Here is a 13,531-nt window from a genome sequence, read left to right on the forward strand (position 1 = left end):
CCTGGGAACAATTGTTATACTAATTATTATTATTATTTTTTTGCCATTACTAAGATATCTTTTAGTGAAGGCTTGTTTTTCCCCTGCCCCTTTTGTTTGGTCTGAATTTTCTTTTGGTTAGCTTGAACTCCACTTTTCTGTAACACACTTATGTTTAAGTTATTTAAACATTCTCTAATATTGACCATACAGGAAGTGTGGCAGAGAACTGATATTTGGGTGGTATGTTGGTTGCAAGGGAGAATAACTAAACTAAACTTTTATGATTGATAAATTATTAGAGGCTCATTTTCTCATTTACTTTGTAATATGCCATTTTCCTCCTGAAATTGTATCATGTGCTTTTGCTTTTAATTTTTCCTCTGCATATTCATATTATGGCAGTCTTTTTAAAATTTCTCTTCTCTCAGCTGAAGTGAGGAAATAGCTGTGAATTCATGAGCAGTAACTGCTTGTTCCAGAATTCATGCATCATTCCTATGTGCCAGACAGTGGCTGACATGCACAAATATCAAATGTTAAGAATTTTATTTGTGAAAAGGTTTGGTCTGATCAACATCAAGCTGTACTTTCTGAAATAAGGGAATATTAAATGTTTTTGCCAGATGGTGTGCTCTGAAATGGATGATTAGTCCCATAGTGGTGGATGGTTATACCCCAAGTAGATTAAAGTTGTGTGCTCTCTATGTGTATTAGTGCAGCATTATGTAGTTTATTTGGGTGGAGAGATAATTTGAAGAACTTAAACATGTGTGTCCTAAAGGCTGAGTTACTTTGTGATTCATATTGACTCTTTCACTTATCTCTTAAGGCAAATGCATTCATCCCTTAGGGCCATCAAACAGAAAAACGAGACAATCCCAAGATAAATACTGACGCAAAGTGCACTAAGACCAGTTTGTGGTTGTGGGTATCAAAATGTAGCCCAAGGGGCCGGCCCCGTGGCTTGACGGTTGGGTGCACGAGCTCCACTACTGGGGGCCCGGGTTTGGATCCCGGGTGCACACCGATGCACCACTTGGCCGGCCATGCTGAGGCGGCGTCCCACGTACAGCAACTAGAAGGATGTGCAACTATGACATACAACTATCTACTGGGGCTTTGGGGAGAAAAAGGGGAAAAAAAAAATGTAGCCTCAGTTTTAATTTTGGTAACCAGCTTTTTATTAGCATTAAACTGTTTTTGCATTTTCTCTTATATCTATTTTGAAGGATGAGATGGACTCAGGCTTGTAAAGAGTGCAGGAAGAGTGTTTCAGATCTAGGGAAAAGCATGTGTCCAGGTACTGCTGTGTGAAAGAGCGTGGTGCACTTGAGGAACTAACAGGAGGCAGAATGGCTGGAGCTTAGTGCTCAAGGGAAGGAGAGGCCTAGATAGAGGCCCAGGAGAGGCAGGCATGGCCTAGAATATGCAACACCATGGCGAAGACTGTGTTTTATTTAAAGAGTAGTGAGAAGTCGTGGAAGGTTTTTCTTTTTACCTTACTATTTTGAAATAATTTTAAAGTTCCAGAAAAGTTTCAAGACTAGTACAAAAGACTCCTATATCTCATTTACCCAGATTCATCAGTTCTTTTACACTTTGCCACATTTGCTTTATCATTCTTTCTATGTAATTTTTTAAAAACCATTTGAGAATAGATTGTATAAATTCAGTAGTATGTGTTTTCTAAGAACAAGGACATTCTCTTATATAACCAGAGTGCAGTTATCAAATTGAGAACATTTAACATTGAAACAGTACTTGTATCTATAGTCCATATTCTAGTTTTGTCATTTGTCTTAATAATGTCCTTTTATACCTTTTCTCTTTTTATTATGAGAGATTAGGATCTAGTTTAGGATCACATGTTGCGTTTAGTTGTCATATCTTTTTAGTCTTTTAAAGTCTGGGGGGCCGGCGCCATGGCTTAGCAGTTAAGTGTGCGCGCTCCGTTACTGGAGGCGCGGGTTTGGATCCCGGGCGTGCACCGATGCACCGCTTGTCCGGCTATGCTGAGGCGGCTTCCCACATACAGCAACTGGAGGGATGTGCAACTATGGTGTTCAACTATCTACTGGTGCCTTGGAGAGAAAAGGGGATAAAAAAAAAAAAGGAAGAGGATTGGCAATAGATGTTAGCTCACGGCCGGTCTTCCTCAGCAAAAAAGAGGAGGATTGGCATGGATGTCAGCTCAGAGCTGATCTTCCTCGTGCAAAAAAAAAAAAAAAAAAATCTGGAACTGTTGCCCTTCTTTTCTTTATCTTTCATGACGTTGACATTTTTGAATACTATGAAAGTGATCACGTGTCCTTCTCAGGATGTCACATCTGGAGGTACTGATGTCCATCTTACCCCTCACTGGTGCTTTTAATTTTGATCACACAGTCAAGGTGATGTCTGCTTTCTCTCCTGTATAGTTGTCTTTTTCCTCTTGTTACTAATAAGCAATCTGTGCGGAAGACGCTTTGAGACCATACAAATATCCTGCTCCTCATTAAGCTCATGACCTTCTAACTAGTTTTCACTATGATGGTTTCAAAATGGTGATTTTCCAACTCTGCCGCTCCCTTCACATGTACTAGTGGCAATGGGGATAGAGATATGTTTCGAAGGTGGAAATGGTAGGAATCTTTGGAAATTCACTTAATCTACAGATTCTGAGGTCCCACTCCTATAGATTCTGATTTAGAAAGCTTGGGTGGGAGCCATCATGGGTACCTAGAATCTATATATTTTTAAAAAGTTGCAAGGGATTCTGATGTGGAACTAGGTTTGGGAGTCATGGACAAATGGTTAAAATAACAAAAAATGTCATGGTATTTCATAGTGACATTAGAAAAAGACACAACTTTCTTTCCTTCCACATCTGCATCTTTAAAATGGGCACAATTAGGCGATTAACCAGGGACCTTGAGGGAATAAATGAGATTCTGATTTGAACTTTTCGTTATAAGGGAAATTCAAGTTATTATGATTATTGTAGTGGCAATATACTTATGCTTCACGTGATACGTAAGAATTTTTCTAAAATTTAGAAGAGGTTAACTAAATTTAAGATAGTATGTGGCTGAATTAAGTTTGGAATATTTTTTGATGCCTTTTTTATTGAGATATACCATAAAATTCACCCTTTTAAAGTGTATAATTCACTGATTTTTAGTATATTCACCAAGTTGTTTAACCATCCCCATTATCTAATCCCAGAACATTTTTACCACCCTCAAAAGAAGCCCTATATCCATTAGCAGTCATTCCTCAATACCTCCTACTCCTAGCCACTAGAAAACACTACTTTTCATATCTGTGGATTTGCCTCTTCTGGACAGTTCATGTTAACGGAATTATACAACGCGTGGCCTTTTGTGTCTGGCCTCCACTTAGCATAATGTTTTCAAGGTTCATCCGTGTTGTAGCATGATCAATATTTCATTCCTTTTTATGGCTGAATAGTATTCTACTGCGTGGATATACTACATTTTATGTGTTCTGGAATATTTTTGTGTGCTTTCCAAGTCCAATGAATTTTTAGTGTTTTTGCCTTTTACATTTATTCTGAAGGTAAACTGCTTTTTGTAAGTTCCTGAAAATAAACCTCTTAGTCTTTAATTAAGAGTAGTTGTTATTGTTTTTCATTTCTATGGAAATTCCTTATTACATTTACTATTTCTGAATGAGGTTACTTTGAGTCCTGTAACACTTTGAAAAATCGACCATCAGTTAGTCATATGGTTTTGTTGTCAAAGTGAGCATTTTGCTTTTTGGGGAGTTGATTATTTCAATAATTTACTATATTATGTAAAGGGATCCCCTGAGATGTAGATGTTTGGTTTTATTTAACATAAAGTGAGCATGACACCATTATTAAATCATTTGTACTACACAATCAAGCTGCCATAAGAGATTGGAGCCAGTAGAATACATTAATATATTTTATTTTGCTGAAGTTGTAGAAGCCTCAATACTTAGGGACCCACCACTTCTGGGCAGAATACATCATATATAACCTTTTTTTTGGGAAATAGTTTTTATAGTTTTGTAGTTTTTTTGAAAGAGTGAGTTTAACAAGGCTGAACTGCGGCAATTACCTTAGCTGTACTTAACTTTAATTCACTGGTACTTAACCCTTTTTTGGAGGAGGATCAGGACCTTCTTTGAGAATCTCATAAAAGTTTTGGACCTTCTCCTAGAAAATATACATGCAAATATACTTAAAATTTTGCATATAATTTTCTGAGGGCTTGTGAATTCTTGTTTTACTGGTTGAGTGGACATCTTTATAGAAAAATCAGGAAGAAGAAGATGGGAAAGAAGGGAGTATCAGTGTCAGATCTGCCCCTGAAATAGCCCAGCAGAGCTAAGGATAAGAAAGAAGCTAGGGCAGTAATTTGGGGAGCATAGCCAATAATGCTTTCCAAGGGCCATCTGTCTCTCTGCAGGTTGATTCTTTCTGTCAAACTGCGTATTTCCTTCTGTTTCCATTTCCTCTTTTCTTGCCTCTTTCCCACCCAGGGAAGTCTTTGCTCACAGTTTATGGTTCTAATCACCTGGGGTTTACACCTGGGATTTATAGTCAGACCTAAAAAATAAACTACACATATTGTACAATTCCAGTTAGCAGTCACCGCTAGAAAATGCTTTATAAGTTCTTCTAAATGTAGATGTTTAATTTAAAAATTGGTATGGTAATTTGCTGATAAATGTCTTTAAGACCATAAAATGTTGTAATTTTTGCCTTCTTAGCCTATTTATCTTGTCTCTAGTCCCCCCCCCCCCCAATCATGGCATGTAACTTAATAGAAATTTTGGATCCCTAAGTATTTGTATGTTTTCCCCCAGCCATCCTGCACCTAAAATAGTCCCAGACTTCTGGCGTTAGCAGACACCTTTGCATTAAAACCCTGTCTCTCAAAATAGAGATCCTGGGAAGGTTCAGTGTGGGGGCAGGATCATTGGAATATGAACTATATTTTCAAAGAAATCTTATACTCTCCCTATCTGCATTATAGACCCAAAGAAAGAAGGAAATTAGTCAAAAATGTCAAAATTAAAATTGTTTTTGCTCCAAATCTTCCTTTTCTGGGAGCTTGTGTGGAAAGGACAAAATGCATTTGTCTTACAATACTACAGGATATATAATGATTCACAATTATTGCTTAATTTTTCTTTTTTTAATAGTAATATTCAGTGTGGAATCTTCATGATAAATTTCTATTATGCATTTTTTTAACTTAAAATCCTCCGAGCTTTTTTAAAAACCTCTTTTTGGCTTCTAACCAACACTTACAATTCAAAATTCAGAGCAGGTATCGAAATGCTTTTAAAATGCATATTTGATGTAGTAAGTGCTATGCTATGCTTCTGAAAGGGCCAGGGTCACAGCTGCATACATGAAAATGCATGGTGACTGCAGGCATTGTTTCCTTACACAGAAAAGGCAATCTGTGTCTATCGCTGAATTTATGATGTAAATCAAATCATAGCTTCCCTATATTCAGAGAAATAGCAGAAAGGTTGAAGGGACCTAAAGGTTACAAATAACTTTTGCTTTTTGATTTGCCTACCACAAGACTAATTTCTTTTACTCCCTCTTTTCTATTAAGATTGATGTATTTATATTTGGAAGGGTGAATCTAGTTACTTTATTTTATCATTGCCTCTGTGCTAGTCTAGTGGAACCATGAATTTATCATTCATTCCTTCCTCCACTCTGTTCTGTTAAGATGCGTGTACTGCTCTGTGTTGTTGACAATATTATTAAGGGATGGGGAGCACCAAAGTATTAGGTACCAACTCTGCATGCTTCCTCCGTGTTTTTTTCTCTGCACAATGTGGACTTTGAAACAATGTACTGGAGGAACTATGATAAATTGGTTTTTCATGATCCAGTCAGAGTTTAAAAAGGTGGTTTGGGGAAAGTGTGTGTGTGTCTTAGACTTATTTGGATGTACATTTGGCACTGAAAAGCATAAGAAGACACAGACCCAGCTTTCTAGCTGCTTACGCTCTAGTTTAAGATACAAACCTACCTGCGTGATAATCATAATAGTACCCCATTTACAGAGTAGTCTATGTTGTATGTACTATGTTAAATACTTTACTTAAAATAGTAACTAAAACATTTACAAATTATGAAATGGGAAAGTGCCAGAGAATGTACAACAAATTGGTTCATCTATGGCAGAAAAAAATAGCGCACAGTGAAGGAGAGATTAGAGGCACTAGAGGCCACTGAAGGGTGACCTGGTTGCCTGGTTTGTATTGATTTTGATCTTTAGAAACAATGTTGTTCTCTTTTAAGAAGAAAGCAGAATCTGTTGGATGTCTCAAGAGTTAGGAATTCTGATTTAAAGATTTCTGTAGGCTCAATCTGGACATAGCACTTTACTTCTCTGAACTAAAAAAAAAAATAGGATGATTTATCTCTTTGAGATAAAAATAGGAGACCTCTTTCTTGAGGTCTTAGATTTTATTAGACATTGACCTTAGAGCCATTGAAGCTTGGCATGGAATTATTAATAGTTGAGAGCCATTTTTACTGCTTTCCACCTTTACAGGGTTGGGTTCCGCCTCTAGTCCTGAGAAGTATGAAGGTTAGGGCTTTAATGGGTGGCTTGGGTTATATAACTTTAGCACTGGAAGGTACTTAGTCTCATTTCCTCATTTTATAGATGAAGAAACTTAACCCAAGAGAGCTTAATTCTCTTACCAGAGGTCACATGATTTGTTGCAGAGCCAGAATGTAAATTTGGAACTCTTGACTCTTAATGCAATGCTTTCCCTCCTCTATTTCACCTCACCTCTCCACTTCTAATTTTTTCTGAGATGTGGATGTGACAGCATAATAGTAAATGATCTGATGCTACTATGTAGGCACTGCTTATATTAATAATAATAATGACAATGTCCCACATTTGTGTTTGTTTTTCAAAACTTGTGTAGCTTCTTGTCTGCCACTATTAGTGTTACAGGTGATCAGGTTGATTGTATGATCAACTCATCTATCATTTTGAATAAAGTGTTGTAGTCAGCTTACTCTTTATAACTTGAATAGCAGGTTTGGGGATAATTGAAATTTTAAGGTATAACCCAGGTTTTGTTTTGGTGTTCTTTTGGTACCACATTGTTTTTTTTGATCAGCAGTGCTTCTAAAGAAGGGCAAAGTTGACTTCTTTAAATTGTGGATCCTTCCATTTACCTTGACCTTTCTCAGTTGGATGTACTTGAAAGAAGTAGAATGACTAACAAGCAGTGAGAAGAAGAAAGAAAAGAAAAATCTTGAATAATCCATAAATTTAATAATCAGTTCTAGAATACATCGAGTGAACTTTACTTAGCCTTATGACATTTTAATGCTCTAATTATAATCTTTTAAATAGGAAAATGTCTATTTGCTATCATACCCAAATTAGTATGTATATTATTTAATGCAGTTTATTTTTTTTGGAACATGATTCTATATTTTGCAAAGGAATACTTTTACATTTATTTTCTATTTTAAGTCTTCTACTTTTTACTGTATTGGGTTACTCTGGTTCACCTAATGTTAATATTTGATGACTATAGTTCCACAAGAAACTTAAAATTTTGAGCATGATTGATTGATTGCTTTTGGTTCAATGTAAGGTAGGGTGAAGGTAGAATCATCGTTTTTTTAAATAAATCAGGGCTGATACCGTGTTGTAATCAGTTTTGTGCCTCTCATAGTGCTTGTCATTTTACCTAGTGCAGTGGTTCTTAACCAGGGGACATTTGGTAATGTCTGGAGACAGTTTTGATTGTCATGACTAAGGTGAATGCTATTAACTTCTAGTGAGCGGAGGCCAGGAATACAGGTAAACATCCTATAGTACATTGGACAACCCCCACAACAAAGAATTATCTGGCCCCCAGTGTCAGTAATGCCAAGATTGAGAACCCTCATGTATGGAAGTTGCACAATAAAGTATATTAAATTAAAAAATGCATCCATTCCATTATGTTAGCATAAGACTTTATGTATAATTTTGTTTGTGTATTTACAGACCAATTTGATATCTCATAAGGGAGAATTGAGCTTTTGGCTGATTATGTTTAAAGTATTAAAAGAAAATTTGGCAATTATAATTGATTTTAGTTTAGTTGTGCTCAGTTGAAAGAGTATGATATTAGTAATTAAATGTTGATCAACAGTAAGATTCAATGTTCTTATTTTGGATTTCCCATCTCCCTTAAGGTTTTTAGTGTCTTGGAATCAATAATATATATTATTCCCTATAATATTTCCACTTGGATCTGACATAATCAGTTCTCTGGAAAAGTTAATTATCCGGTTGTCTAAATCAGTAATTAATCTGATAATCCCTATCCTACTATATTCTACTTAATCTCATCTTTAAACTTTAAGTCTGAATTACTAAATAGAGTCTGCTGAATCCAATAGCTAGCAAAATAGGCCTTCAGCTTCATGCAACAAAGCTAGTGTTTCCCATGATCCCAGTGAGGTAGAAGCTAAATTATAATAGAGTTGTTTGCCATATGTGCATCATTTCTAATCCTACTTTAAAATTACTATCTCTGTGGACCTAATTTAATTTGGACAAAGCTAACTGTTTTAAAAAGGAGATAGATCCTTAACAGTTCTTTTGGATGAGGAATGGGAAAGGGTAGGGGATGACTTATAAGGGAAGAGTATTGAAAAGCACCTCAGTGCTTTATGATCATCCAAAACCATGTGGTAACTTGGAATTTCTTCTTAAATAGTCATAAATGCCACCCTTATCTGGAAGATTAATGGATGGTAATATCTGATGCTTCTCATTTCAATATGGTGCTTGTCAGAAGAAAAACCCACAGCTGAAATCATGGCAGTTGCTGTTCTTTCCATTTTATTCGTGTTTAACTAAACATGACCTACTGAACTCTCAATCTAAGAAGTTCGGCTGATGTGACATACCTGAGAAGCTTTCAGGATTTGTAACATTTGTTTCTGAATGTCTATGGCAACTAGAGTAGAAGCAAATTCTAGATAGGCTTAACCACCAAAGAGTTTGGAATTTGGAAATGTGCTTTTGATATGATTTTTGAGTTTTGGCATAAAACTCGCTTGGAGCGATCCCTTAGCAATGGCAGTAATCTGATCAGTCAGAAATAGCCTGTGCTTTAACAAACAGGAGGCTGCCAGCATGTGAAGTTAGTGCATGATAAATTAGGTGACGTTGAGGAGAAAATAAAGAGATGGTGTTATAATACCCAGAAACTGTGTAGTAGTGTCAGAGAGGTGTTTAATAGGAGTGTTTTGATGTGTTGGATCTGCCATACTTTTCTGTTTCAGAGAAAAAAAAAAAATCAGAAAACTGTCTAACTCCTAACCTCCCTCTGCTGTGGTTTTTTACTTGTAATGGTTCTTAACCTTGGCAACACATTAGAGTTGGTGGAAGAGTTTTTAAAAATTAATAGCGCGTGGGCTCCATTCTTAGCAACCCTGATATAATTGAGGCCTGGGCATTGGTATTTTTTAAAGAGCTCCACAGATGAATCTAACATGCAACCAGGCCTGGGAACCACTGCTTTATAGCAGTGCCTCATAATTGTCTGGAGGGCTATTTATTAATAGGTCTGGGTTGGGGCCTGAGAATTTATTTGCATTTCTAACAAGTTCCCAGGTGATGCTGATATTGCTGGTAAGGCCATCACATTTTGAGAACCACCAAGAAGGCAGTCTTAGAAAAACATTTGGGTGCAACTGGATTGTTCTTACTTTTGAATCATTGCTACTAATATATTGCTGGGTTAAAAATTAAGATTAAAGTAAAGCATTATGTATATAATTCCTTTTATGTAAAAAAGATTGATACTTCTGTATTGTTTGATTTTTTTTTACAATGAGCATTTTTTATTTTATTTAAAGAAATTTTTGGAGGAAGAAGCCATGTCAATAATAACTAAAAACTTTATATAGTACTTCATAGTTTAAAAAGCTAAGGAATTTATAATTTTTAGTAGGCTTTTGGAACTATTTAAAATAACTCGTTTGTTCTTTTTTTCTTTTTTTAACCCCTTTATTTGAGAGTCCTTCAGATTTCAGATCTTATGTTTTATACAGTCTTTTTAGGTATCTTAATGGATGTAGCCCAAATAAAAAGATTCATCCTCATTCAACAGAAATTTCAAGAATTTTCAATTTGGACAGTTTGTTATTTGTGAGGGGAGAAATATGTATTTTTTCCTCATCTTAAATGTGCTGGGGGAACAAAGATCCATACACTAAGAAGAATGGGGGTAAGTGGGAACAGAGAAGGAGAGATAGTGTTACAAGTTGGGGCAATGTTAGAGGAAATGGAACCTTCCAGATTTGGAAAAAGAGCAGCAGGAGGAGGTAGCCCATGACTTCCAGGAATGAAGGAACCAAGAGGGTGGATATGAGACAGCTTCCGGATTCAGGAGCTTGGTCAAAGTCATAGAGATATTAAATGGCAGAGTCTATTCTCAAATTTGGGTCTCTAAGACTCTGGGGTTCGTTCTCTCTTCTTCAAAATAGTTAGATGAAGGAAAAAATGTCAGTTTCTCATGGACCAACTCTGCAACAAATGCAGCAAGTGATAGTTTTGTGACAACTCCGAATCCTGAAAAAGTCTCTAGATGGTGTTGGCTTTTTTGCTGCTATATTTGGTTATTGAGAATGTGTAGTCCTGAAATGACAGCTTCCAATGTGACTTTCTGTGTTCTTCAGAAATCATCCTCAGCCTTTGATCACTGTGCTTGAACACAGACCTGATTGCTGGCCAGTACTTTTGCAGCAGCTGACAAATTTTTTCCAGCAATGCCCTGAAAGGTAATGTAAAATAAAATAAATGAGGTAGATGGAATGGTATATGCTAATTTTAGAGCTTGTTTTTGTTTTATGTGTTTTTAGCTGCTTTAACTATAGTGTTTTCTCCTGAAGAAAAGAAATATCTTAGAACAGGATATAGTTTTCTATTTTCTTTTTGAGTAAGAGAAAAAAACCTACTAGATTTGATTGTTAAAATAGTGAATTGAGAAAAGCTATTATTAAAGAAGTTAAGCATTGGTTAGTTAGGAAAGTTAATTAGAAATATTCGGTAAAGTACTACACAGTACATATAGAAAATAGATTCTTCCCTCTGGAAATTGATTAGTTTGTTAATCTCTCCATTAGAAACTTGCCGATTGGGATCAACTAATACTGCCAGCTGGGACCAGATAGCCACCATATGTGCAGTCAGTTTAGTTTCACCAAGGCCTCCTGATGGTCCTCAAAGCTACCCCCTTTCTTCTGTCCTTACCATCGTGGCCTTGGCTCAGGTCATTGTCATCTCCTGCTCTGGCTGTTACCATCTGTTCGCAACTGGCATTTTTGCCTCCAATCTTGTCCTGCTCAACTCCCATTTTTTAAACGTGCATCAGGGTCATATATCAAGAGAGCAAATCTTATTATATCACTCCTTTGCTTAAATCACCACCACTGTTGTTTTCAAACTGGACTTGTATAGGCTAAGCACAGGGAACACCTTCAGCTCTGTTTTTATAGAACTTACACACTGACATCTTATGGAAGTTTTCTGTTGGAAAACAGTAATTTGGTTTCTGAAATAGTTGGAAAATCCCTGGGCTACAGGATAAAATCCAGTATGTCAAGCTAGGCTCTGTGTGTGATGTGGTTTCTGCCTATTTCACAGTTTTATCTTCTCTTTATCTCACAATTTATGAGTTGTGTATTCAGCAGTACGCTGACTTGCTTTTGGTTCCACACAGGAGGCAGTTTTTTTCCCTTGCCTCTGTGCTTTTTCTTATTGGTGACCCCCTTACTCTCTTGAATCTTACCCAACCCTTTCCTGACTAATTTCTCTATTTTAAATCTCTGTTTAGGCATTCTCTGTCCTAGGAAGTCTTTGCATACCAAGCTGGATTAAGTGTCTCTTTTACATGCTCCCATGATAACTTCAGTTGTGATTGCTAACATCATTATACTTACTACGTTGGTTTATAATTACTGTCCTCTATTAACTGTGAAACCTTCTTGAGGGCAGAGACTGTGTCTCATTATTCTTTGTGTTAATAATGCCTGGCAGATTTCTAAGTGCTCTATAAATGTTGAATTTATATACATGAGGCTCACGGATTGGTGGGGCCCAGTCAGTGGGTTGTAGACCACCTAATATGTAATATCACTGTATACTTACTACCATCACACAAAGTCATGATATGATACCATTGTCCTGGGTAATCCAATGCATGAGTTACATTCACCATACCAGCTACATTCATGTTTTCTTGCTCTTGAAGGTCTTACAGTGTCCTATAGATATAGTTTCTTAGAACACTGTTTCTGAGTCCATAACTTCAATTTTAGCTGGAATTTCTAGGCAGGATGTACTGCCACAGGAAGTTTTAAAGAGATGTAGGGAACCTTGTAATCATCTGCCAATGAGAAAAGTCCATGTAACATTTGAATGAATAGCTCAAAATAAACATCATTATCATCCTCTCTTCCCTCACCCAGAATTGCGTTTTCAAAGGTAAGATATTAATATTTACTAAATAAGTCTTTGTTCAACTATGTCAGAAAGCAAAAATAACAAATTTATAAACACATTTGTTTAACAAAATTTTTCTTTCTTGTTAGATAGATTGAGAAACTTTATAAAAGATGCTGCTGCTGAGGTGCCAAATTTGTTATTAAGCTTGTTTTTATGGTAATCTTTAAGAATATCTCTCTTTTCCAATACTTTATGAGTCAACAAGTAATTAATTTACCCTTTGGTTATTTTCATTTCAAAGGAGTATTATACTGGGATTTGGAAGTAGTTATTCTAATGAAATTTGTCCAGATATTCAAAAGAAAAAAAGATAATTAATTGACTTTGTTTTATTTACTGATAAGCTTCTATTGACTTAATCCTTTCATTTAAATTCTCAGGTGTTGGAGTATGCTATCTAGAGCCTTGTGGAAGTTCTAAATTATTTTCTATTTATTTGCAAAGAGTAATTTCAATTGCCTCATTCTACTTTCGCACTATGGGATTATTCTTTGCAGAATGAAATTGATAATTCTGGTTGCATTTTTCAGCAGACAGTTTCCTGAGATTTAATTTTATAATAAGTTAACTTAATAGTTTTTAAGTTGTTGTTTAGAAGGTAATGAAGGAAGGTTGGTAACAAGAGTATAAGTAGTGATTCACGATTATGGGAAGGAGGCAAATCATTGTGAAGATAACTTATATTTTAGCTCTTTCTGTGTTAGGAATTGTTGATTAGACTAGCTGTTTGTGTTCATTTTTAGTAGTATGTAGATGTCCTGAAATGACAGCATATCTTCATGCTGGATTTTTTTTGGCATTATTTTCTAATTAAATTCTGCATTCATTTATATGAGGCCTTTGGTGTTAAGACTTTGCCTTCATGGAACTGAGAATTGTGTAAATTGACAATGATGTCATGGTCTTTAGGCCTGGATACTTTAAGGGTATCTAGTCTAACACATAACTTTTTCAGATAGGGAACTTAGGAGAGCAGCATTAAGTGACTTGTTCAAAGTCATATGGCTAGTTAG

The 13,531-nt window shown here is 36.0% G+C and overlaps 1 protein-coding gene across 2 annotated transcripts in view; it reads left to right on the plus strand.

Moving 5' to 3' along the window:
* Nucleotides 1-13,531, plus strand: part of FOCAD (focadhesin) — a 291,760-nt gene that overhangs the window by 58,413 nt on the left and 219,816 nt on the right. For both annotated transcript variants that reach the window (XM_014792384.2, XM_087444678.1), the window contains exon 6: nucleotides 10,691-10,792. In XM_014792384.2, coding sequence (XP_014647870.1) covers nucleotides 10,691-10,792 — 102 coding nt within the window. The remainder of the gene's footprint in view (nucleotides 1-10,690; nucleotides 10,793-13,531) is intronic.

This window comes from Ceratotherium simum, chromosome 20 (genome assembly GCF_057802395.1).
Source record: "Ceratotherium simum simum isolate JZ-2026a chromosome 20, ASM5780239v1, whole genome shotgun sequence".
NCBI classification, from domain to species: Eukaryota; Metazoa; Chordata; class Mammalia; order Perissodactyla; family Rhinocerotidae; genus Ceratotherium; species Ceratotherium simum.